The sequence below is a fragment of the Orycteropus afer genome, unplaced genomic scaffold (genome assembly GCF_000298275.1).
Source record: "Orycteropus afer afer isolate SDZICR_OR568_19922 unplaced genomic scaffold, OryAfe1.0 scaffold00006, whole genome shotgun sequence".
In the NCBI taxonomy this organism is placed as follows: domain Eukaryota; kingdom Metazoa; phylum Chordata; class Mammalia; order Tubulidentata; family Orycteropodidae; genus Orycteropus; species Orycteropus afer.
This window is the reverse complement of record NW_006921593.1, coordinates 23,231,342-23,244,400: the sequence shown is the minus strand read 5'-3', so window position 1 is coordinate 23,244,400 and position 13,059 is coordinate 23,231,342. Positions and strand designations below refer to the sequence as shown.

Sequence of the window (13,059 nt, the reverse complement as noted above, 5' to 3'; positions counted from 1 at the left end):
TTAGTTCAACTTGATGTGGACTTTACGAAGCAAAGTACTGTGATGCTTGCAAGTCTACTCGGTCCTCACACGAGGTATCCTGAATTGGGGAAAGGGCTTTTATTACAGATTTCATTTCGGGGGAGCCAGCAGCTCGGTAGGGTCTGTGCCTTCCCCCGGCCACACACGGAGAGGGGCACCGGGGTCCCACTCAGGTCCGCCCCTCCTCCTCCAGGGCACTGCCTGGCAGCACAGCCCCCACGGAGGATGGAGGCGGGAACAGGAGCCTCCCTCGTGGGGCTCTGGCTTTCAGCGCAAAACCCCTTCTGGCTCCAAGAGCAGATAGTCTTGCAGGGGCTTCGGCAGGGGGAGCCGGGGCACGAGGTGAGAACACTTTTTGCCGAGCAGCTTCCGGATGGTGCAGCGAGAGAGGTGCTGCAAGCAGCGAGGGGTGCTGGCCAGGGCGAAGAGGGACCGGTAAAACGGCTGGTGCATCTGGAAGGGGAAGCGGGGGAGCGTGAGTCGGTGGCCCCGGGACAGACAGGAGTCCCTTCCCCAGCCACAGGGTCCCTGATCGCACGGGAGGCTCTTTCTACGGCTCAGCTCAGACACCAAACGAAGCCAGTTACCATCCCATCTATTCTGACTCATGGCAACTCCATGCAGAACTGTGCTCCCTACGGGGTCCCAAGGCTGAGGCCTTTTGGAAGCCGGACACCAGGCATTTATCCCGAGGCACCTCTGGGTAGGGTCGGACGTCCAACGCCTGGGTTAGTGGTTGAGTGCTTAACTGTTTGCACCACCCCAGGTCTGCTGAGACTGGACACCCTTCTCAAGTGCAGTAAGGGGGAGCCCCACGGGGCTGCCTTCCAGTTTACACCCCCCCCAGCCCTGCAGCTGCAAGGGGGACCCCACGCGATGGAACCCGTCACGGGAAGCCCGGCCAAAGCCAACCAGCAGCTGGGGTTCAGTAACGTGCACACGAAGGCAGTGGGGGTGCAGTGGGGGGCTCCCCGCCCTCCACGTGGGAGACCCCGGTTCGATTCCCGGCCAGTGCTCTTCATGCACGGCCCCCACCGTCTGCCCGTGGAGGCTTTCGGCAGAGCGTCCAGACCACGAGGGCCTGGGGAGAGAGGCCTGGCGACCTCCTGAACTCAGCCAGGGGACCCTAGGGCACCACGGTGTGATCCACGACCGGCGGTGGGGACGGCGCCGCCCTGGGCAGCGTCTGCTGCCATCGTCTGTGAGCTGCAGGCCACTTGGGGGCCCCCACCAGCAACGTGAACAGGACTCAGTTCAGTGGATCCTGATGAGGAAACTTCCAGAGGCTTCTGGAAACAACACCCTCCCTCTTTGCAAGAGACAGTCAGCCGTGGACTTTGATTGACAGTGTGGCTCCCGTCACTGTTAAGCAGTAGGACGGAGCTGGCCACAGAGACTAGACCAGCGTCTTACAAAACGGAGCCAGACCTGTGGGTCAGGTGGATCTGCGCCCGCCCCTCCCTGACGTTGGCTACTGACCCCTTGGAATCCATATCCGGCCCAGGTTGGCTTTCTGCTCCCTGCATTCGAATAGGCTCTTGGCTGTGTGACTGGAGCCCCCAGAAGAAAAACAGAAATATGCCAATACAAACCCCTTTCCCCATCTCTTTCCTCCTTCTTTGGATGTTTCCAACTTACTTGGACGTTAGTGCCAAACTCCACACAGGGGTCAGCAGAAACAGGCCACTGCTTTGTCCCAACGGGGACAGAGCCAAGCAGCTCCCTCACCTGAAGCACGTCTCCAGGGATGAGCCACCGCCAGGACTCAGACACACGGAGCTGAGGGTAGGAGTTGACGAGAACCTCGATGACCGTGGGGATGGACGCACAGGTCTTCAGCACCTGGTCAGGAGAGGTGACAGTGCAGTTGAGGGGCTGAGTTTAGGGTCCAAGCAGGCAAGGTGCAGGGGTGCATTTGGCTCTGTTAAAAGGACAATTCTAACAAAGAATATTTTATAGAGTTTATTTGGTTTCAGAAAAGATTCATGAACCAGGGTAACGGCACCAGCAAGGCCAGGAAGTGTCCCCCAAACGAGGCAAGTTGAGAGTTTGTGTAAAAAGCAAAAAGGCAGAGAGATGGAGGGGCGAGGAGATGAGAGGAGGGGGAAGGGAAGGGGTGGGAGAAAAACCCAAGTCAACCAACCTAAGCCAAACCAAAACATTTTTCACCTGTTTGACATGCCATCAGTACACGGGAAGGTAGAAAGCACACAACAGCCAGCCATTTAAACTGAGCTATTCAAAGGGGCCTGTTTATCGTCTGGAACAAAACAAGTGAGCAAGTGAGCAAATGTGCGAGCAGAGTGTTGTGCACTACACTGGGGTCGAGGGAATGAGAATTTCAAACAGGGAGCCATGGTGGAACTCGTCCAGTGAACCCCTTCAGCATGGCGCCCTTCTAAAGAGTTAGCTATGTGGGATCAGGCCGACCACAGCAACTCGAAAGGTTGGATGAGAACCTTTATGTTACGGGCAGAGAGTTATGTCAGGGGTAGTCGGATGCCTTGGAAAAGGAGGGTGAGAATGGTCGCTGACTGGGAGGATGTAACCAACATCAATGATGGTACCCAGAGGCAGTGTTGAGATGGTGGATCTCTGGCTGGGCATGTTTTCACCACTACATTTTTTAATTAATTAATTAAAAAAAAAAAAACAACATCTCTAACTCTTAAACTCTAGCCAGTCTGGAGAATAAAATGCAAATTCAACGGGTCCCACCTCCCCTGCTTCCTAGCCGAGTGACCTGGGCTGAGTTAGAAACCTCCCTGGACATCCGTGGCCCCCAGAGAGCAGGAGCAGAAACAGTGACGGAGTAGGTGTAGGGGTCCGTCAGCCCATGGCGTCTCCACAGGGGAGCCTTTCTTGTCACTGCCGTGGCTGTGATGAGTAGTGGGCACACCCTTGCTCCGTTCCCTTCCCAGGACGGATGTGGATGGCATGGCAGGACCACCCTGCCCCAGCCCCAGAGGCAGGCAGTGAGGTTCTGCTGGGAGGGAGTCTGGCCTAAGGACGGTGGGGTTCCCAATGTCTCCCTCAATGTTCTGATATGTCAGGAAATTGAGAATCAGGGAAGAGGAACGGTTTTACTGACCAATTGCCTCTTGACTTGGACTTTACGTCCTACGTTCCCGTTGTTTTATTTGCAAATTGACAAGTCAAGGCCATCGGCTTCGTCTTAAAGATGGGAAACGTGAAGGACACTGTTCTGGTTCCCTAGTGCCACTCGGACAGGAATGTACCACAAACGGGATGGCCTTAACAAACAGGAGTTCATTCTCTTACAGTTCAGAGGCTGGAAATCCAAGTTCAAAGTGCTAGGCTCTAGGGGATGTGTGAAAGCCCCTCGACCTTGGGCTGCAGCTCTGCCTCTTGCTCCTGGCCCACTGAAGTTAGAGGCATCTCTCCACTCAGACGGCTACTGGCTGCTGAGGCTGCCAAGCCCAAGGTCGACAAATAAAATGGCACAGTCCCGATGATACCAAACCACACGGCAGGCCATTAATTCAAGTCCATTGTAAATCCCCAGTTGGCAGAGTATAGCAGGCTGCATGCAATGTCCAAGCGTGCCATAAGCTAGAGACCATTCCCAAAGGTGCTATTTATATATGGGAAGCAGACCACATCCTAAAGGCAGCTACTCAGCGGCTCACAGTAGATTCCACCATGGGGTTGATTACCAGTCTCATCTTGGAGAATACTACATCCAGCTGCCACTCAACCAGACCCAGCCAAGGTGACACACAAACGTAACCACCACAGACGCTCTCACCATTCTCACTCTTCCCCATGTCATTTCAGTCCCACTGAATTACTCCCTGCTCCACACACACTCGTCTGTGCTTTAGAGGCAGTTGTCAGTTTGAGCTCATACAGAGAATTCTTCAAAGGAACACACTGCTCAAGGTAAACGTTCTTCGCTAATTCAGCTATACTGTTGTTTAGCTTAGGAGCTCTGGTGGCACAGTGGTGAAGACATGTGGTTCGTAACCAAAAGGCGGGCAGTTCGAAGTCACCAGCCATTCCACAGAAGATGGGAGAGTCTGCTTCTGTAAAATTTTATAGCCTTGGAAACTCAATGGGGTCACTATGAGTCAGAATGACTCAATGGCAGTGAGTTTGATTTGGTTAGAAGCTCTGGTGGCACAGTGATTATGGCATATGGCTGCTAACCAAAAGGTTAGCCGTTCAAACCCACCAGCTGCTCTGCAAGATTCATAAAGATTCACAGCCGTCAAATTGCTATGGGGCAGGCCTACTCTGCCCTATAGGATGACTATGATTTGGAATCCACCCAATGGCAGTAGGTTTGGTTTTGGTTTTAGGGGTTGGGTCATCATTTGAAAGTGAGGGCATATTTACATAACAGTAAAGCAGGGCTTCAAATATGGCAGCGCCCTGCTCAAAGATGGCCGACTGTGCCATTCTGAATGTGTGTGGCTCTCCACAGTCCTGCCAGTAACCCACTCTCACACATCAGGCCTGGAAGGGCTCCTTTCACCTCTTCTGAGTCCTCCCTTCCAGGGCTCTGACCTCCAATTCTGTTCTGGTGGCTGTGAAGAATCACCACATCGTGGAAATCATGGCTTCGGTGGCCATGACAGAACCAGGTGGAAGCCCTGCGTCAAAGGGCAAGTAGGAATTGCCTGTGAATTGGATGTTCGTAACCTGGGGTCTGTCTGTGTACTGAGAAAACGGCTTCACTAATAATGCAGGCAAGGCCCACACAGTGCGACTGGGTCACAGGATGTACGTTCAGGTCTCCTTCTGGTCTCAGGAGGTTTATTTCTCGAAGAACTGGGTTTCTGGCCCTGGGAGCCCCTCACTGACAGGATGCTGTTGGTTGTGTCCCTGCAGGGCTGTCTCATGTTCTGCTGTCTGCTGTGTTTTTCTGTAAATTACTATGTAGATGTGGAGTCTTGATTCAATTCAAATTCAGGGCTTTTTGGGGGGGACCGAGGGGCAGGGCTAGGTCATAGTTCTCTGCTTTTGAGGGCTAAGATTTACCACTCACTGCCATCGAGTCGACCCCCACTGGGTTTCCAAGGCAGTAGATCTTTATAGAAACAGGCTACTTCATCTTTCTTTCACAGAGCAGCTGGTGGGTTTGAACCACCAACCTTTTGCTGAGCAGCCAAATGCCTTAACCACATCACCACCAGAGCTCCTTAAGATTTACCAAGTGTTCTAAAATTGTTTCTCCTATTTCTTGGTCAGGAACACAGAAGTTAGGCAATTTATCTAAGAACAGATACTATATACCCATATATATGTTATATGCAACATATACATGTCACATTCACGACACACGTTATATATGAGACACACATATGGGCACATATGCAACATTCATATATGTATGTGTACATAATGTACACACACATATATATATGTATGTGTGTATGTGTACATTCATGCAGATATTTGAAAATGGTCAGCACCAACAGCCAAGCCTGGCCTGCACCATGTTAGCTGGAGCTCTCTGAACACAGAGTCAATTAGCAGAAAACATTTCAATTGCACACGATGGCTACTCCCTAAATTCTTCACAGGGGCAGTGGTGGTTCAGTGCTAGAATTCCTGCCTTCCACACAGAAAACCTGGGTTCGAGTCCTGCCAGAATGTGCAGCCACTGCCTGTCTGTCAATGGAGGCCGGCATGAGGCTCTGATGCTGAACAGGTTTCTGTGGGGTTTCCAGCTCAGACAAACCCGGAAGAAAGGCCTGGTGCTCTGCTTCTGAGAACCTCAGTGAACACCCATGGACCACAATGGTCCGATCCGCAACCAGTCACGGGGACAGGGCAGGACAGGGCAGCGATTCGTCCTGTCCTACACAGGGCCAACCAGGTGGCAACCAACAACAGCTTCTTTCCAGTTTCAGATCTAAACTCCATCTCAGCTGATGGCAAATCCATGCAAGTAAACAAAATGGAAAAACAAACAAAAACAAAAACAAACCCAGTTCATATTTCCTTTGCTCAGAGATAATGACTATTAATATTTTGTGTATAAAAGTGTTTTATGTATTGAGACAAAAAATTAGTATATATAGAAAGTGGGCTAATACTTTGCATAGGATTTTGAAACGTGGTATTTTCACTCCAACTAGATTGTGAGTAATTCACAACAACACAGGAGTGTTCCACAGTCTTTACAAAAGTTCACTTCAGAGCTTTACAATAGTTCACTGTATCAATGTATCGTAATGTATTCAATGAGTTAACTATTAAGTTCCTCAGTAGGTTTTGATATTATAAACTACACTGCTTGAACCTCCTTGAACATCATCTCCACCCATCCCTACTCCCCACCACCATATTCATACCCTGACACTGAATTCCTGGCAGTAAAACTGCAGGGTCAAAAAGGATGTACCTTTTAAAGCTTTGAAGCACACTGATAAATTGTGCAGGTGTGTAACACGTACACCTTTGGGAGATCTGAGTATATGAGGGCTTCTTCCCCAAGTCATCTCATTGATTATTTGAACTGGACAAGTACAATATTGCATATTTAATTTGTTTTGTTTGATAATTTGTTTTTCTTGTTTTGCAAATTGCTAAATAATCGGTTGCTCATTTTTCTACTGATGTGTTCATTTTTACAGATTTGTAAGTATATTTTACTTATTAAATAAATTTTATAAAAATGTACAAATCATATTAGCAAACAACGGAATTTTCTCCTCCTCAGTGGTATGATTTCTTATTTTTCTTGTCTTATCACATTGGCATTCACTGCAAGTTCAATGTTAAACAACAGTGGCGACAGCAGGCATACTCATTTCAATAGCATTGTCTCTAATGTTTCACCAGCACTATAATCCTGCAGACTGGTTTCAGGGACACTTTGTTCTAGGTTAAGGAATTATCTTTCTATTCTTAGGTTGCTACAAAATTTATTATTTACTTTTATTTTTTGTTTTTCTTTAACCAAATTGATACAAAAAATTTGTCCAAACTGACTGTTCTGGTTACCTAGTGCTGCTCTGACAAGAATATACCACAAATGGGACGGCCTTAACAAACAGGAGTTTATTCTTACAATTCGGAGGCTTTAAGTCCGAGTTCAAAGTGCCAGGCTCTAGGGGCTGGGTGAAAGCCCCTCAACCTTGGGGTCCAGCTCTACCTCCTGCTCCCGGCCCACTGGAGCTAGAGGCGTTTCTTCACTCAGACAGCTGCTGGCTGCTGAGGCTGAGAAGCCCCAAGGTTGACAAGTAAAAAGGCACAGTCCTGATGTCACCAAACCACAGGGCAGGCCATTAACTTAAGTCCACTGTAACTGCCAAGGTCGGCAGAGCATAGCAGGCTGCTGAGCAATGACATAGCTATATGCAGGATCCAAGCGTGCCAAAGGCTAGAGACCATTCTCAAAACTTCTCCTTATATACAGGAAGCAGACCACATACCCAAAGGCAGCTACTCAGCTGCTCCCAGTAGATTCCACCATGGAGTTGATTACCAGTCTCTGGGGAATACTACATGCAGCTGCCCAGCCACTCAACCAGGCCTAGCCAAGTTGACATACAAACATAACCATCACACTGACCCATTTTTGCCTTCATGAAACAAACTGTATTTGGCTGTAATACACTGCTCTTCTAAATATAATGCCAGTTAAATTTTAATGATTTTTTGTCTCTTTTTTAATAAAAAAAAGTTTGGCTTATAATTTATTTTTTTAGGGTGAGATTTTACTTATCACTTAACAGTTTGTGGGGTTCAAAGTTCAATGTATATTCATCACATTTACGCTTTTTTCTTCCCACTTCATAGGTGGAAAACTGAGACATGAATGAACTATTATTAATTATTATATTAAAACCTCTGTTGTAGCAATCTTTTTGGCATACAAGATTCACAAGCCTCTCTTCCTATGATATTATCTTTTGTCATTATCAAATGTATTCTTTATTATCTCATTTTTGTGTGTTTCCCTGGAATTCTTCTACAGTGTACATTAATACTAAAATACACCACGTAAAAGTTTGTATTGTAAGAGTTACCTATACCCAGTCTTTAATTTTAACCTTTTGTTTCATTTTGTTTTAAATGTGTTTGAGAGTCTCTGTCCTGGTAACCGAAAAGAACCAAACCCGCTGCCACTGGGTTCATTCTGGTGCGTGGCGGCCCCACAGCATTTTGTTGGCTGTGGTCTTTAGGGAAGCAGGTCTCCAGGCCTTCTTTCCATAGCACTGATGGGTGATTTGAACCACCCACCTTCTGGTTACCAGTCCAGTGCAAACCGCTCAAGCTCATGGAACAGACACAGTTTTTTCCCCAGTCCCAAGGTCTCTGATCATATGGTAGACCCTTTCTGTGGCTCACTGAGACCAGACAAATCAAGGCACTTGTCTTATGATAACATTTCAACAGAGAAATGGTTCCAACCTGAATTTTACTGCTTTATGAGAAACTTGTTTTCCACTTGGATGCATTGCAAGCTTTCTCCCATGCCTTTTTAGGACATTTTTCTAGAATGCATACAGGTGTGTGTCTCCTGTCATGGATTTTGCAAAGAACACAGTCCGATTTCTGTAAGTTTTCTTCTCATGTCTCTGACGACTGTTTCCGACCCACTCCAGGCCCTTCTTTGGTTCCATCTCTTATCTGAGGGACGGTTCTCTACTTTGTCCTCCATGACCATCATGCCCTCTATTAGTTTCTTGGCTTTGTTCTTTACTGGCACCCCAAGAAGAGCTTTAAACAACAGTTCATATTCATAGTAAAACTGTGCTTGACTCCCCAACACTCCAGGTGATTAGTTTAAACAGATCATGAGAGTTTCATTCCCCTTGCCAGTGACTGGTTTGGGGGGGTAGGTTTATGCCAACTAGGGCCAATGAGACACAAGGAGTTACTTACTTAGGACTTTTGGAAAAGAGAAACAACTGAATATGAACGAGGAAGCTGGTTGGCCCAGTGGCTGCTGGAAACCATCCTGTGACCAAGAAAGGAGCCGGCCTGAGGACACAGGTGACTCCCTGAGGATAGCAGAGACTCAGGAAACTTCTTGCTCCTTGATCGAGTCACTGAGCCCCCCCTGAATCAACCAATTCTGAAGACTGCCTTGCGTCTGTAATTCTTGTTATGTAAGATACTAAATCTCCTTATTTTAAAAACTCATGTGTGTGGGGCTTTCTGCTACTGGTGCTGTATCCAAACCAAAAGAACAAATCCATTGCCACTGAGTTGGTTCTGACTCATAGCATCCCTACAGGACAGAGAACTGCCCTAGAGGGTTTCCAAAGATGCCAATCTTTATGGAAGCAGACTGCCTTATCTTTCTCCCAAGGAGCAACTGGTAGCTTTGAACCCCTGACCTTTTGCTTATAGCAGTCAAATGCTTTAACCACTGAGCCACTGGAGTTCTGGTGGCTGTATCAATCAGGGTCTATTCAGGAAGAAGTTACTCTAAGTATTTCAGCCAGAGATCATTTAACATAGGGAATTGATTATACAGGTAATTGAACTGCTGGGATACCAACAATGGGACGGTGAAGTAGCCCAGAGATGAACAAAAAGAGGAAGCTGTCTACACCCGTAGAGCTGGGAGGTGGTGGTGGTAATAATGGGATGACATGGTGTTATCAGAGCCCAGAGCCCTGGGCCAGCCTCTGGTGGCAGGGGCTGGACCATATTAGAGGCTGCTCGGTGGGGGCTTGGGCCTTGAAGGCAGGAGCAGTGTGGGGGCTGTGAGAACCATGGAGGAGATGCAGGTGCGGCTCGAGAAGCTACTCAAGGCAGAGACGGTGGAGGAGAAATGCACTGGTCCCTCTGCTCCACACTCGTTTCCCACTGATGTCTCCCATCAGCTGAATCCAGCTGGAAGCCAGCTGACGGGACTCTAAGAAGCTCTGACTGAAGGCCTAGCCTCCCACCAGGACACAGAGCAGGGAAGGGGAACAGGAGGGCATGGGTCTGAGGGCACACGGGCAGATGGCAGCATAGCGCCCCAGTTTACATCCCTGATTGGACTTTTCTCTGGAAGAATCAATTCTGCCTTTTCCTTCTTGTACTGAACCCACCACTGTCTTCGTATTTTCTTGGAATAACTTGCTTTACCTCCTTCATCTTGCTTTTCTTATTGACCTCCTAATCTGTTCTACTTTTACGGATCGTCGGGATGACATGTTCTGCACCAAGGATGGTGCCCTGGTCTGGGTCCTAGGATGGGAGGTATGGTTTCCATCTGTGTTACTGGGTGCTGTATCCTATTCACCTCTCTGTAACATCTTCCATCCGACCATCTTCCTCATAAGCTTATTTTCCTTTGTCTTTGATTCAGGTGAGATCTGATATGAGGTTTATCAACAGGCAGGGGAGCCCTTGGTCCTGCTGTCTGTCCACTCATAAGACTGGAGGGGCCACATGAGAACAGGGTGAGGAGTGTGGCACCCATGCCCACCCCCGTGAGCTGTCTGCCTGGTGTACATGGGCTTGGTGGAGGGGCCTCATCTCCTACCTCTTCTGGCAGCAGCATCAGGTTGCCATGCAACCAGCGTTCCTCTGGTTCCCACCAGTCTGGCTGACTGTCCTCCCTCCCTCCCTCCCTTTGCCTCCCGCCCCTCCCCTCCGTCCCCTTCTCCCTTTCTGTCATGAGTCTGCCTGGTCAAAGACAGAACAGCAGAGAGACAAGCCTCCTCCCTGGGCCCCTGAGGCTCTCCACTTGGCACTGTGCACATCCTCCTCCCTCTGTGGCCTGTGTCCTCACAGATACCTCAGCGAGCAGCCAGGCACAGCCTGGAACTGGTCGGCCATCAGCATTTTAAGAATGACCAGTTCCCATCCTCTCCGTGCCCCATACCATCATGCCACAGGGGCTGACGTCGGCAGGCCTTGGAACAGAGAGCCCCAGAGGGAGGACCGGCGGGCCAGCCTGTGTCCCCCACCCTCAGTGTCACCAAACCTCCCCTCCCCCTGCGCTACGTTGTGCTTTGCAGGCTGCTGTTTCCGGCCCCCAAGAGCCCCGCTAAGGTGCCCTTCTTCCCTCCTGTACAGCAGCCTCTGGTTTCAGCCACCCCGGTCTGTGCCGGGTGACACCATGCCATCAAGACTCATGGTCCACCCTGGATTCTGCTGGAGCCAATTCTTGCCTCCTCTGGCCTGGCTCCTCTGACCCCCCCACTGGCTTGCTTCTCTCTCTGCAAAATGTAAATGGCCCAGTGCAGGCAGACAGCTTGGAGGTTCTGGAAGGAGAAGCCCCCTCCCCCCAAGTGAGAGGCACCCCCCCGCCCGGCCCCTCCTCCCCGGGTCACAGACTGTGACCGAGCCTTATTGCCTGTCTCGGGGAATTCATCCCGTCGCCTCTCCTCTGTTCCACCTCTCTGGGGTGCCCGGCCCCTCCCCTCAGCACCAGGCCCCTCATCTTCATTATTTTTACGCCAACACAGTTTAAAAATCTCCGCTGCCTCCTTGCTGTCTGCGGAGACGCGGCTGCCACATTACTCTGACACGCTGATGTCATTAGTGGCAACGCGAACGCTCTTCAGCTAATGAGGCGGCAGAAAGAAAATTAAGGGGAAAAACCACGCGGCATTTTGCTTTATATGCAGATAGAGAAATGGACAGGGGCAAGGAAAACGGAGGCTGCTTCCCATGGGGTGTCCTCTCCCTCCCAGTGGGGCAGGGCACACGCGGCTCAGAGAGCAGGACACGGGCCCTGGCTCTTGAAAACTGCCACCCCAGTGCCCTGCCCCTAAACATCCTGTGGTGTTGGGGTGCATCACGGGCAGCCCCCTGCCCAGTCCCGTAATCAGCCCGGGGAACTCGAGGCCCACATTTTCAGCATAGCCCACATCTGGTGGGTGAGGCAAGGCAGAGATTTCCAGAAGCTTCTGGAAGCTGCCACCCTCTCCATCAGCCGCTGTCCTCCCCGCTCAGGCGCCACCTGCCCCTCCGGGGGGTCTACATGCAGCCTGGTTCTCCACGGCCTCACCCAGTATGTTCTCCATGGGAGCAGACAAAGCCCTTCCCAGCTCTAATCCCACTCTGTCTGTCTCTTCTTGTTTAGGGTGGTCTAACAGAGTCCCACTGTCATTAGAGGGGTCCCCGGGGCGGGGTGCACGGGGCTCACGTGCTCGGCTGCGACCCACCCAGGGGCACCTCGGAAGGAAAGCCTGGTATCTGCTTCCGGAAATCCAGCCACTGAGACCCTAGGAGCACAGCTCCACTCCGCATGCGCAGGGCTGCCCGGACGCCACCGCGACTCCACGGCAACCAGAGGGCGTGGCAGCATCGCCCTTGTGACAAGGTCGCCAGCTACCTGTCCAGTCTCACCTGGCTCCGCTGGCAGTTCCCGCCCTGGGCCCTGGCCAGCTCGCAGCAGCAGGGGCCCCTCTGCCCCAGGACGTCTGCCTGCACAGTTCCTGCTCTGCCCGGAAGGCTGGCTGCTCTCGGGCAGCTTCACACAGCTAAGGCCTCAGCCTTCAGACCCCAGCTCGCTCACTCGTCACATGCTCAGGGCTCTGATCTCGGCACTGGGGCTTTCCCCAAAGTAACAGTGGCTGCACACTAGTGTGTGTGGCTGCAGGCCGATGCATGTGGCTGCATGTATGTGTGTGGGTGTATGATGGTGTGTGTGTGGGTGTATGATGGTGTGTGTGTGGGTGTATGATGGTATGTGTGTGGGTGTATGATGGTGTGTGTGTGGGTGTAGGCTGATGCATGTGGCTGTATGATGGTGTGTGTGTGTGTGTGTATGATGGTGTGTGTGTGGGTATATGATGGTGTGTGTGTGTGTGTATGATGGTGTGTGTGTGGGTGTATGATGGTGTATGTGTGTGGGTGTAGGCTGATGCATGTGGCTGTATGATGGTGTGTGTGTGGATGTAGGCTGATGCATGTGGCTGTATGATGGTGTGTGTGTGTGTATGATGGTGTGTGTGTGGCTGTATGATGGTGTGTGTGTGGGTATAGGCTGATGCGTGTGGCTGTATGATGGTGTGTGTGTGGGTGTATGATGGTGTGTGTGTGGCTGTATGATGGTGCGTGTGGGTGTATGATGGTATGTGTGTGGGTGTATGATGGTGTGTGTGGGTG

General features: G+C 50.5%; 1 protein-coding gene across 1 annotated transcript in view; it reads right to left on the bottom strand.

Annotated features, from left to right (window-relative positions):
* Nucleotides 1-288: 288 nt before the first annotated feature.
* ASB18 (ankyrin repeat and SOCS box containing 18) overlaps nucleotides 289-13,059 on the bottom strand; it is an 80,815-nt gene continuing 68,044 nt past the window's right edge. Inside the window, exons 11-12 of the mRNA XM_007943645.1 lie at nucleotides 1,750-1,863; nucleotides 289-474 (exon numbers count right to left, since the gene is read on the bottom strand). Coding sequence (XP_007941836.1) covers nucleotides 289-474; nucleotides 1,750-1,863 — 300 coding nt within the window. The remainder of the gene's footprint in view (nucleotides 475-1,749; nucleotides 1,864-13,059) is intronic.